General features: G+C 29.3%; 1 protein-coding gene across 4 annotated transcripts in view; it reads right to left on the reverse strand.

The window, feature by feature from the left end:
• LOC136974310 (cilia- and flagella-associated protein 43-like) overlaps positions 1-13218 on the reverse strand; it is a 124541-nt gene that overhangs the window by 105603 nt on the left and 5720 nt on the right. For all 4 annotated transcript variants that reach the window (XM_067269154.1, XM_067269156.1, XM_067269155.1 and 1 more), the window contains exons 2-5: positions 8469-8542; positions 2728-2981; positions 1007-1100; positions 712-903 (exon numbers count right to left, since the gene is read on the reverse strand). In XM_067269154.1, the coding sequence (XP_067125255.1) occupies positions 712-903; positions 1007-1100; positions 2728-2981; positions 8469-8491 (563 nt within the window). In that variant the 5' untranslated portion in view covers positions 8492-8542. The remainder of the gene's footprint in view (positions 1-711; positions 904-1006; positions 1101-2727; positions 2982-8468; positions 8543-13218) is intronic.

A 13218-nucleotide genomic window follows, 5' to 3' on the forward strand; every position in this document is an offset into this window, starting at 1 on the left:
TGCTTTACATTTTGAAATATTTTAGCCAGTATAGTACATGTAATGCTCTTGAAGAGGCAGAGGATATTATGTCATTGGAATCCATTTTGTAGTGCTAGACTGATAATGCTGTTCAACTTCATATTCAAATCTATGAGTGAGTGTAGATATGTTTGATTTGCAGGCAGAAGACTAATATTTTGTAGCTGAAAGAGTTGAAGGCGAAAGTAGAAATATAAAATAGCTTCCAACTATTTTATAGTATATAAAATATAAAATATAAAATAGATAGTTATAGAATATAACTATCTATTATAAGCCAAGAATATAAAATAGTTGGCTTTAGATAGACTTTTGTGCAGATTTGTGTAAACAAAAGACAGACATCAAAACACTTAGCATTATCAATGCTTATCTGTCCATTTGTAGGGTTAGACCACAGGGATTATTATTTGTTAGCTGGAGGAAAGCATCTAACTCAGACATGTATTTCCATACATGCAGAATACACGAATGCATGAAGATGATCCCTTAACTAAGTCGAAAACATTAGTGTTCTTTAAACTTCAACCATTGTTAAAGATGCATTGATTAATTCAGCTGAGTAACAAAAGTGACTAGTTAATCCTTAATAAATGTTAAACTAGTCTATAATTTTTCATTAGCAATCTTCAATTGGAATTCAATAAAATTTGTTCAGTGAATTAAATTAATAAAATGATTATAACTCACCATTTATTCATCACAAAATCATTAGCAAACTGTTCAACTTCAAAAAATATTAGTTTTTCTGGATAAGTCATACAAATTTTCTTATATGTTAAAGGATTCATTGAAATTTGAACTAAAGGTGGAGTTTTAGATAAAACATAAGAGGGTAAATAATTTTCCATAGTGCATAAAACTTCTTGAGTGGTCCATTTCCTAAATACAAACAAAATTATATATTGTTACATAATTTAACATAAATTTAACAGCTAAATATTTTTATTTTATAATAAAAATTCTTTAATATGTAAAATATTACCATATTGTTAGTTTAAAATCGGGTATGCCTCCAAGAGATATTAATTTTTCATCAAAAGCAAATTCCAAATATAAATATTCAAGTGTAGCTCCATCTAAAATATATAATATTGTATAACAATTAAATCATCTACAGCAGTTCTTCTCAAAGCATTTGTGTTCATGGATCAGTTTTCTTTCATTTCAATCCTTCGTGGACCAGCACTTTTGAAAAATAAATAAATAAATAATTATAAAATGAAAATAGAGTTCAAATACAGTTCTTTTTTCTTGGGCTGTAATTTGAAAATATTGTAGATCTATAAATTCCCACTATCGTCTGTCTGTCCATCCATCCTTCCTTAATCTTGAGAATGGAATTAGGTAGATGAAAGTCAAGACCAGATATGGAAAGCTAAGGGGGGCAGGAGGCTCCAATTAACTATATACAAACTTTTGCTTTGGGCCAAGAGTCACATTATTTCAATTAAAAAATTTTCTCTTAATGGAATTAGATACATGGCTGGTATGACTTCATTGTTAGCAGGAAAAGTGTGATGTACTGTACAGTGGTAAGACACTACTAAACTTAAGTGCACTGTGACAAAAAATTGCAGCCCAGCATTGTGACAATGTCACAATAAGTAATTGCTCATCTATTTTAATTTTTAGACAAAATTAGTGAGAAAAATACAATAAGAAAATTTGTTCTAATCGTTTTGAAAAAATGGGTTTGTGGGCTGTTTTTAAGTAATTTCCTAAGTCTATTTCAATCATCAGTCTATCCTTGGCACTACATGTTTAAATAATAATGAAAAACAAAAGTAATAAAATAATATGTTTTTTAATGACCTAAAGACTTTTAAATCATTTTATTAACATAATACTGTATAATCTGTGCAACTGGAATTGCATGATATTAAATTATTTTTTCTGTTTTAACAGGTTTCCATTTTGAACAGGTCTTAGTATTTTGTTTCTATTTTAATCTTTAAACTATACCATTCATGTATCACTTTTAAATAAAAAATAATTTTTATTACTAGATTCAATCCAAAGTGATTCTAACTAGAGATGGAAGTACTCAAATGCAACTGAGAACTATTTGATTGCAAAAAGTTCTCTGTTCTGGAGAACTTATGCTATGTATTTGAATACAAGAATTCTCAAATGCAATTCTTATGAGCTAACACTAAAGCAAACTAGTCAATTTTTTGATTTTTGAAAGTATTCAATTCTGTTCCTGGTTAATTGCAACAAAGGCTGATATTAATAAAGACTGTGTGTCCATATGTCTCCATGTCACATAATCTTTGTTTCTCTGACAATGTTCAAACCTATTCTCAAAATACAGTTTAAGTTCTGCAATGGCTGTTATACTTGGAGATGATTTCACTTATAGATATAAGTGAAATTTTAATTTTCCACTTTATCCAGGTTAAAGTAAGTTCTAAGCTAAGTACCCAAAAACCTCTTCCATTTCCATGTTCAACATGTTTCTGACTTACAGTAAGATTTAACAAAGAAAATCACTCTGTTCCAAAGAATTTTTTTCTGTTAAGGCAGATTTCCATTTTAGACAAGTTTTATTGTACATCAAATTATGAAATTTAACTGAAATCTCATTATGGTCCAGTAATAAACTGTTTTTAAAACAGCACTGATCCATGGACTACAATTTGAGTAGCAATCTCCAGTTTATGTGTTATTAACTTTAAAAAAGCTTTATCAAAGAAAACTTACTTTTTAAAATTCCAATTATTTGAAAGGATGGATATTGCATAATATATATATTTGGCATTGTTGTTAATTCAGCAATGGCTATGACATTTAAAAGCTCATTTGAAGTAAGGAAACTAATGCCATCTCCAGGAGAAGAAATATTTGTCTCTGTACCTTCTTTCATATTAAAGAGTTTAATAAATGATCCACAAGGAAAGCAAATGTTATCATCATCAATAAATGAGGGAATGTTGCTACATCCTCCTTGAATCCAACTACATAAAAAAAAAAAATGACAAAAGATAATTCCAGTAGAATTACCTAATAGAATTTAATCATATTATTGAATGAATCAATAACTCTAGTAGAAATATCATTAGTGTAATATAGTATGGTTGCTGTTTATTCAATTTCTATGTGTAATGTCCTTTCAGTCCAAAGAATTTTTCTTGGTAGGCGATCTCACAGCATTTTACTCAACAAATTATGGTTTTATTTTAAAAATTTGAACTTAAATGCATTTTGGGTTGGTTTAAGTTTCCAATCCCTCTTCAGTGCTGTTAAAAAATATACAAATTGTAATAAAGGACAAGACATTATTTAAATTGTAGTGTACAGGATGGACGAACAATAAATACGAGATTTATTTACACAAAAATGATGTTTTATTAACAGTTCGCGCAGCTCTATGTACACTTGGTTCTTTCGGATCCCAACTAGGCAATTCCAATGTACAGAAAATTGGTACGTTGTATCTTTGTGATAACAAAGGATGGTAACACGTGTTCGCGACAATGGCTTTTCTTCGTTCAGGTATTTTCCCGAAATATTACAACTAACTTAACCTATCTTAAACTAACTTACTAACTAGAAAATAAAAAGGAAAGGAAAAGAGAAGAGGTAAGAAGAAGAAAAGATTTGGCGGGGTACCCGGGTCTTCCGTAGATCGTCACTCTTCTAAAACGGGGAATTGCGCTCGATTCACTTTCACCTTTCCTCCCTATATCTCTGAACTTGATGATCCTGAAGATCAGAAGTCCTTCGATTCTTTGCAGACAACTTAAGGTCCCTCCGTCCTGCTAATCGGCGATCTTGACCTTCTCTCACCGTCTGCCTCTCTCGAACGCTAACACCAGAATGACCTAAACCACTCCCTGACTTGCCTCAGGGTCTTTCGTTTTACACCCTTGTTTCCGGTGTTATTCCTCGAAGTTGCGCCCCCACCAGTGGAAAGAAAAGACCGTTAGGAAATTCGAAGAAAAGATATAGAACAAAAGATTAAGGAAACTTGATATTAGGCTTACGCTACATATATATATACAACAATATGGCGTATCACCACAAAATATCACGTAAAAGGATTTCTACAATACAAATACTTACATATCATATAATGGTATATATTAAAATTTTATTTCTGTATTTTTATCTTCCATAGGTGTATATAACAATTCATTATATTATAAAAATATAAATTATTGTGGTTTAAAACATTTTATAAAACTTTATACACTTTAACAGTATAAAATGTATTCATTTAAAATTTTCTAAAAAACTTACATTTTTCCAGTAATTATGTATTATATTGCCATTTTTTACATTTAAAGTGAGTGGGTATCAGTTCATCCAAACAGGGTAAAAACATACTGACAAAAGGTGTTATCCAGTATTAATTCAATTTATTCCAAACCATCCCATACAACGATCTTGGAGTATGTTTTTTAAACAATATTCAATGTGTGGAGGCACTCTCTATTAATTTATACCATTGAGGATCAATTAACATATCTTCTGAAATAGTAACTAAATTTTCTTTTGGGTGTTTTTTTATTTCTATATACTCTTTAAATTTTCTTTTGTAAGGGTCCTTTTCTAAATGTAAAACTTTTATATTATTTCTATTGATTTGACAATTATTATTTTTTATGTGATTATACCATGGGGACGTGTTATAATTTGGATTGTGAAGTGTTATGACTGTTTGGATGAACTAATTTTTTACATTTAAAGTGGGTATTAACCCACCCACTTTAAATGTAAAAAATGGCAATATAATACATAATTATTGGAAAAATGTAAGTTTTTTAGAAAATTTTAAATGAATACATTTTATACTGTTAAAGTGTATAAAGTTTTATAAAATGTTTTAAACCACAATAATTTACATTTTTATAATATAGTGAACTGTTATATACACCTATGGAAGATAAAAATATAGAAATAGAATTTTAATATATACCATTATATAATATGTAAGTATTTGTATTGTAGAAATCCTTTTATGTAATATTTAAATAATGTTGTGTCCTTTATTACAATTTGTAATTTTTTAACAGTACTGAAGAGGTGTTGGAAACTTAAACCAACCCAAAATGCATTTGAGTTCAAATTTTTAAAATAAAACCTTAATTTTCTGACTAAAATGCTGTGAGATTGTCTACGAAGAAAAATTCTTTCGATTAAAAGGACATCATACATAAAAATCATTAGTATAAGTTGATAAATTTAAATAATGTAAATAATATGAATAAATAAAAATTATAGGAATAAAAATCAATATTAAAAAAGCTGTTTAAACCATTTAAAATTAAATAATGTTTAAAATAATTTAAATATATTAAGCTGTGTTCAGTAATTCAGAAGTAACAAATTTAACAGGCTAGGAGAGTAGACCAAAGAACTGTTCTGAGTATATGAGCATCAGCAAAGGAAAATGGGACACTTGCCCCCTGGGATAAGATAAAAAATTTCACAAACTATAATCATAAAAGTGATTGACATATGTAACCCTATACCCCGATAAGATGATTTGCATATCTTAAAATTTTATTATGAGTTGGCCAGTTTTGTAACTCATGATAGCCATAAACATGTTTCATCTATTGCAGAAATAAATGTATATTCCTGTCTTTGATTCATCTTTTTCTGATTTGTGAAAAAAGTTCATTATTGTGAACAGCAACCAGTTTATTTGCCCTCTGTACCTAGTGAGTCACTGAGTGAAGTGGGAATTGTAAATTTATAGCAAAACAAATTTAAAAAGAAATACTCATATATTGCATGTACTGGATAAATAGAATACGATAAAAAACACACCTTTAACAATTTAACAAAAACAAAAAAAAAATGATCAAAAACATTTTTAATTTAGTAAATTTTATTTGCTGGATTGTTAAAGGTGTGTTTTTTATCATTTAAAAAGAAAAATATATTCTTAAAAAGGTAAGTGTAAATAATTTTATATATTTATTGATAATTATTTATTGATGTAATTATTTATCTCAAGTTTTGCCTTCCCCTGGAAAATTTTCTGCATCTGCCATGCCTGAATACCTATGAATCAGCAGTCAGTAAAGTTATGTTTAAAACAGTGTAAGAGGTAAAAATGATTATTCACTTATTACAACCATAATTTTATCATCATTATAAAAAATATATACAGGGTGTATCAGTACAGTGGTTACAAACTTTCAGGAGAGATAGAGTATATCTAGACGATGGGAAATCACATAGCAATGCATGGTCAGAAATGCTTTCCTGGTGTGGTAGTGACAACACAAAACCCAAGAAAGGAAGGACACGAACAGGGTGATAAAACATGTTTATTATTCTTAGTACAGCAAAAATGCTGGGATGTCTATCGCATATATGTAATAGATATCCCTTGTAGTCTTCACAGCAAGACATTGTTTCATACCTAATAGCATATTTTGTGTGCTCACTGAGCACACAAAATATGCCATTCATGCAAGAATGCAGAGTGGCATTCGTGTGATTCATCATTGTTCAACAGATCAGACTCTTCTTGGACTTCAGTTAATTTTACTTTTGGTTCTTTCTTTTTCTTTCCTCTGCCCAATTCAGGACAATCCCTTTTCAAATAGGGACCCCCACAATAGTAACATCTGGTTTTCTGTTTACGGACCATTGTTTTCAAAGCCATGGCTTCATCCATATTCATGGTATGTCCAAGCGATCCTCTTGATTGCTTCTCATACTCTTCCATGATCTTAATCTTTACAAATTCAAGAGTGAGGTCTGTATCAGCTCTTGCCTCAAGAGCAGTCGTTAATGTATTATAATTATCAGGCAAACTTCCCAACATAAGAATTCCCATGAGTCTGTCACTCATTTTTTTTCCCAAAGCAGTTAACTCATCTACTAAATCCTCTATACTATTTAAATATCTTTCCATATCCTGCCCCTTTTCATATTTTGTGAAATAATTTCTTATACAGACTTACTCTTTGTGTAAGTGTTGACCTTCAATGGTGTTTTTCGAACGATTCCCACATTTCTTTTAAAGTTTTTTTCTTTTCTGATGAGCTGTAATTGCGAATCTTCTACCATAAGACCAATTTTATTTCTTGCTTTTCCATCTTTTAGTTTTCATTCATTTGTCTGTGGTTCAGGTGGTGGATTGCATACAACATCCCATAAGTCACTGTCAATAAGTAGCAGCTTCATTTTAAACCTCCAGGCTGGATAATTATTCCTGTTCAACTTCGTGATGACCATTTTCACACTATCGGCCATCTTGTCTTTGTTCTTGTACACGTATGCTAAATAAACCCGTTATGTAAAATAAAACTTTGTCTCACTATTCACTCAGTAAATACCTGTGTCTGAGCCCATAACCTGTTAAATATATCACTGTTGCAAGTTATGTGTTCACAGATAGTGAACACACAACTTGCAACAAGAATACCTTACAAGTAAGTATAAAATCATACACAACTACTTTGGTCTGTTTCAAAGTCATACTGAACCAAAAAGGCTTGATAGAGATGCCATGTCATGGCCGTTTATTTGTTAGAAAAATAATACAAAGGTTATATAACACGAAGTGTTGCTACACAATACAAACACAAAGGTTATATAACACAAATCATTGCTACACACAGGAGAGAAATTTAACATTAATATTAAATGTTTTCAAAGCCATGGCTTCATCCATATTCATGGTATGTCCAAGCAATCCTCTTGATTGCTTCTCATACTCTTCCATGATCTTAATCTTTACAAATTCAAGAGTGAGGTCTGTATCTGCTCTTGCCTCAAGAGCAGTCGTTAATGTATTATAATTATCAGGCAAACTTCCCAACATAAGAATTCAAAAATAAATGAACAAAACTGATATTAAATAATAATATAATTCATCCAAACATTTGATATCAATATAGGCCTACTGTAAATCCAAATTAATTGAAGTGCTTTTAACTTTCAACTGCAAGCACTTGAAAATGGCCCAGTAATCAGGTCAAAAATGTTAGCATTTTTTATACTTCATCTGTTGTTAAAGTGCATCAATTAATTTAGTTGAGTAATTACAGTGGCTAGTTCATCAATATTAATATACTTTCATTTTGAAATATTTATTGACATCAATTGATTTATTTTAACATTAATAGTATTTTTGAATATTGACATGAAAGTTTCATATCATTTCATATTCCGAAATATTCATTCAAAATAATTCATATTAAATAATAGCAATTGTCAATATTTCAAATAATAGCAATTAATTTCATTTATTGTCAATTGAAACTATTTGAATCCTTTCTATAGAAATAATTTCAATTTAAATGGTGATAAAGATGCTTATATCAATTATTATTATTCAGTATTTTTAAAAAAGGAACTTAAACACATTTTCTTTTAAATAAGAAGAATAATATAATTCATAATTATATTATTCTTTACATCAGAATAATTAAAATATCTTAATCTTATAATAAATACTTAAAATATTTTGTGTGTACCTATGTTTTAGAAATTTTTCCATAGTTTATTTCTTCAGAAATTTATTCAAATTATAACAATGTAAATAAGCATACTGAAAAATAAAAAAAATAATATAAATTATATGAGATTAATATTACTATATTCATGCTTATTCTAAAAATTAAACTTTTTTTTAAATGTTCTTCAAATATGTTTAATAACAAAAACTTTTTTCATCAATTAATTTACTTCTATCTATTTTTTAATAATTTATAATTTCATAATTATAAATAGAGGAAAACACATACTCATCTAAAAAACACATAATTTACTTTCATTTATTTTAAAAATAGTAATCTAAATACATAAAATTACTTGTCCTGACTGACTGACTGACTGGGTGATTGATTCATCATTGCCCAGAGCAAACTGCTGAGCCTAGAGATGAAATTTGGTACACAGTTAGGATGTCATGAAAACACACACTAAGAAGGGATTTTTCAAAATTCCCCCACAGGGGAGAGGGAAAGGATTAAGGTTTAACCTGAAGAATGCTTCTACTATACTATTTCAGATGTGATTTTTGTTTTCAACTATGTTTAGTCTTCATTGAGTACTTAAGTGTATTAAATCGATAACATTTCAGACATTGTTATAAATATTTTTATATATTTCGATTTTTTAACCAAATGTTCAAACCGTTTTAAATTAGAATTTGTTATTGCATATTGGTTCGATTATAGAACGATTGTAAACATTCCAGAAAATTGATCAAATTGAAAACAGTTCATTTGATTCTCAACAATTCTCATCATTCTCAGCAGTAGGTGTTATATAACAATTACTATGGTTGTTGAAATACTGAATATAAATGGTGTTTGCTTGCAAAATCCGTGCAGGTGAAGTTGCGGGTAACAGCTAGTAAATAAATAAAAGTGATTTTTCAAACTGAAAATATGTTTTTCTGTTTTTTTTTAATGAATAAACAAATTAAATGATTATTACGAAAAGAATTAATCATAATTAAAAAACTTCCCATTTATGATTTGTTTTAAGTGATTGAAACTATTCATTGAGTGTCATTTGTTACAATTAGATTTCATGGTAAATGAGTAATTTCCTGTTAAAAAAAAATAGAAACTAATAAAATCAATATCAATTTCTAATGGAATGGACAAACTAATTAAAACCAACAAATTCCACTGACATACTTTGTTTCCATGCATTTGTGTTTATAGATTAATTAACAATATATACCATAATATATCCATATACATACATCACTTAATATTAATTTTAAAAGTATTAATCAGATGCATTCCTAATATCAATAAATTCATAAATCAACAGCAAAGGTATTGCTTCCTTTAGCATGTTCTTTTCATAAATCAGATTATTTTATGTAATGTTAAGTTAAGGTGACCAACTATACTCATTTACTGAGTTTTGTACTATTTTTTCGCAAACCGTACTCTTTTCAAATCCTGTACTCTGAAAGTACTCATTTGTATTTCTAAAACATTTTTTTAGATTATTTTATTTCAATTTTATTAATTAAATATTTAAAATTATTTTGACAGTGATTTGAATTTCACGCGCGCATATTGCTTGCCGTTTCCGGCACGTCAGAGGACAGGGCAAACACCAGACACGAGCATGCGTAGTATGTACGGCAAAGTTTTATGGGAATTCCCTTTCTGTTTAATTAATTTGAGGTTAAAGAAAACCAACAATTTCATACTTTTTGTTCAAGTTAACAAGATTTGAGGGGTACAAAACAAAATAAAATTTTATTTATCTAGTGAAGGTGAAGTTGCATGTAAGGATTATAGTTTCATTTTCATTTTACTTAAATAATATCAGATTATAATATTTATTTAAAATCAAAATAAAAAATATATTACTAATATAATTTTTAGATTATTAATTCAAATATGAGCGATAACAAAAGAAGGAAAAATCGTTTAAACGAAAATTTAAAAAAAGAGTTTCCGTTCATTGTAGTTAAAAATCGAAATGATGACTCCTTGGTTAAATGCACAATCTGCAATAAGAAATTTTCAATTGCAATTCATGGACGTAGTGCAATAACGGCACACATTGAAACTAAAGTACATAAAACGTCTCATGACACAGCAGCAACATCTAAACTGACAACATTTTTTAAAGGGAATACTTTTGGAACTAATGAAAAAAAATTGGCAGTTATGGAGGGTACTTTCGCTTTTCACACAATAATCCATAATCAAAGTTTTCGCAGCATCGACTGCACTACTAAATTATTAGAAAAATTTTGTGACGAAAAATTTTCTTGTGCGCGAACAAAATGTGAGTCTATCGTAACCAGCGTATTTAATGAATACTGCAAGAAAATGCTATCAGAAAATCTGGATTCTGTATCATATATATCTATTCTATCAGATGCATCGAATCACAATGAAATAAAACTTTATCCAATTTTAGTAAGGTATTTCAATATTAAGAACGGTATTCAAATTAAGATTTTAAATTTGGAATCAATCGAAGGGGAAACATCAGACATTTTGTCTAATCACTTATTTCGAGTTATAACAGACAACAATTTGAATAAGAAAATTTTGGCGCTCTCGGCTGATAACACAAATACTAATTTTGGAGGACGCACCCGTAAAGGTGTCAATAATGTGTACACAAAATTACAAGATCTTCTGAAACGAAATATTTTGGGAATTGGTTGTAATGCTCACATTATATCAAATGCCATCAATACAGCATCAAGTTCAATGTCAATAGATGTGGAAGTAATTATTACAAATATATATTTATATTTCAATCGGTTTACAGTACGGGTAGCAAGTTTGAAAGAATTTTGTGAAGAGGCTGGTGTTCAATACAAAAAACTGCTTGGTTATTCCAAAGTCAGATGGCTTTCTTTAACTCCAGCATTAGAACGCGTTTTGCAGTTATATGATCCACTACATTCATATTTTTTAAGCCTTGACAAATGTCCTACAATTTTGGAGAAATTCTTTCAAAACGATATGTCAGAACCTATGCTTTATTTTATTCACAGTCAGGCGTCGTTGTTTCATAAAATTACTCTACAAATTGAAGGAGATAAAATTTCAGCAGCAGAAGTTTGTATTATATTAAACGATTTCATACTGCAATGTAAATCAAGATTTAATGATGGATTTTTACCACTAATTCTAAAGAATAAACTGACCGTTTTGGAAGATTCCAATCCCGGAATAAAAAATGAATTTTTAAAAGAAGTTAAAAATTTTTATAAAATTTGCTATGAATATATCGAAGAATGGATAGTGAACTTCAGAGCATTAAATTGTTTCAAATGGACCCTTCTAAATAGTAAAATTGAATGGAAAGAAGTTTCTTCAGCAGTCGAATTTGTAATGAAGGAAGTAAAAGATATTGTTATTAATGACAATTTTCTCTTTGAAGAAATTCGAAGAGTAAATTTATATTTAAATGAAGAAAAATTGAAGAAATGGAACGATGAGAAAATAGAACTTGACAAAAGATGGGTAGAAATCTTTTGGCATTTTAGAGTAGAACATATCCCACATGAAAATTTAAAAGTTTTAATAGAAATTTCCTTATGTTGTCCAGGCACTAATGCTGCTGTTGAAAGGGTATTTTCACTAGGGAATGATTATTGGAGCAGTGAGAAGTCGCAACTTTCTGCAAAAACATTATCTGCCGTCTTAACAGTCAAATTTAATATGCAAAATGAAAGTTGTTCAGATGTGGCTACGTTATTAGACGAACATCCTCATTTGGCAAAAAAAATCCACTTCGAAGAAAAATATGTTTTTAAAAGAAAATAAAGTTTTTATCGTTTTTTCTTCTTTTTTTTCACCTATGAAATACTTGCAAAGTGTACTCTTTTTGAACAAAAAATAGTTGGTCACCTTAGTTAAGTGGACAATTTTTTTTATTGAAATTAACATTTGAAACAGATTACATGGTTTTATTGGTTCTAATAAACATTCAAAATTTCATTAATAAGTAATAAGATCTTAATATGTTTTATATATATATAAAATTCACAGATTTAAACATTCAAAAAATTTATTGGTTTTAAAAGATTTAGACCTAGTAAGTTTACTGTGTTCTAATGAGTGTAAATTTCTATTTAAAACAAATAGACATAATGTACCAGTAAGTTTATTAGTCCAATAATAATATATGTTTATATATGTGGGCTTAACTTCTGTGTTAGATCAACAAATTTATTGGGACAATATACTTATTGTCCACTATATTTCTTTGTATGACTATTTCTTATTTTATTAATTTCATTTTTAGATAAATTTTAAGTTTTAGAAACCTGAGGAAGACCAGGATACAGTCAAAAACGTTAGTTTTCCATTAAAGTGTTATTACTGGACTTTTAAGGTGATAACCTTAAAAGTGTGTGGCCGGATGGCCGAGCGGTAAAGGTGGCAGCCTACCGCTCTGGGGGACCCGGGATCGAATCCGAACGGGTCGAATAATCCCCAGGAATTTTTCGGGGGGTGGTCCGTTCGGATATGTCGGGCCCCGTCCCTCACCACCCGGTCGCTTCATTGTGGGCCTGGCCGAACCCATAATGGGCCTACTAAAAGAGGCCCTCTTAGTGCCCACAGGGCGGAAAGAGTTAAAAATAAAAAACCTTAAAAGTGTAAAGTATTTGTTATAAACTCTGTTCACTTATGCTAACAAAATGCTGTTTTCAAACAATTATTGCAGTTTTTAGAAAATTTGTCATAGTGCTAAATTGGGCTGAATGGGTCGAAAACGTTTGAA

The sequence above is a fragment of the Centruroides vittatus genome, unplaced genomic scaffold (genome assembly GCF_030686945.1).
Source record: "Centruroides vittatus isolate TY-2023 unplaced genomic scaffold, ASM3068694v2 contig_347, whole genome shotgun sequence".
Classification (NCBI taxonomy): Eukaryota; Metazoa; Arthropoda; class Arachnida; order Scorpiones; family Buthidae; genus Centruroides; species Centruroides vittatus.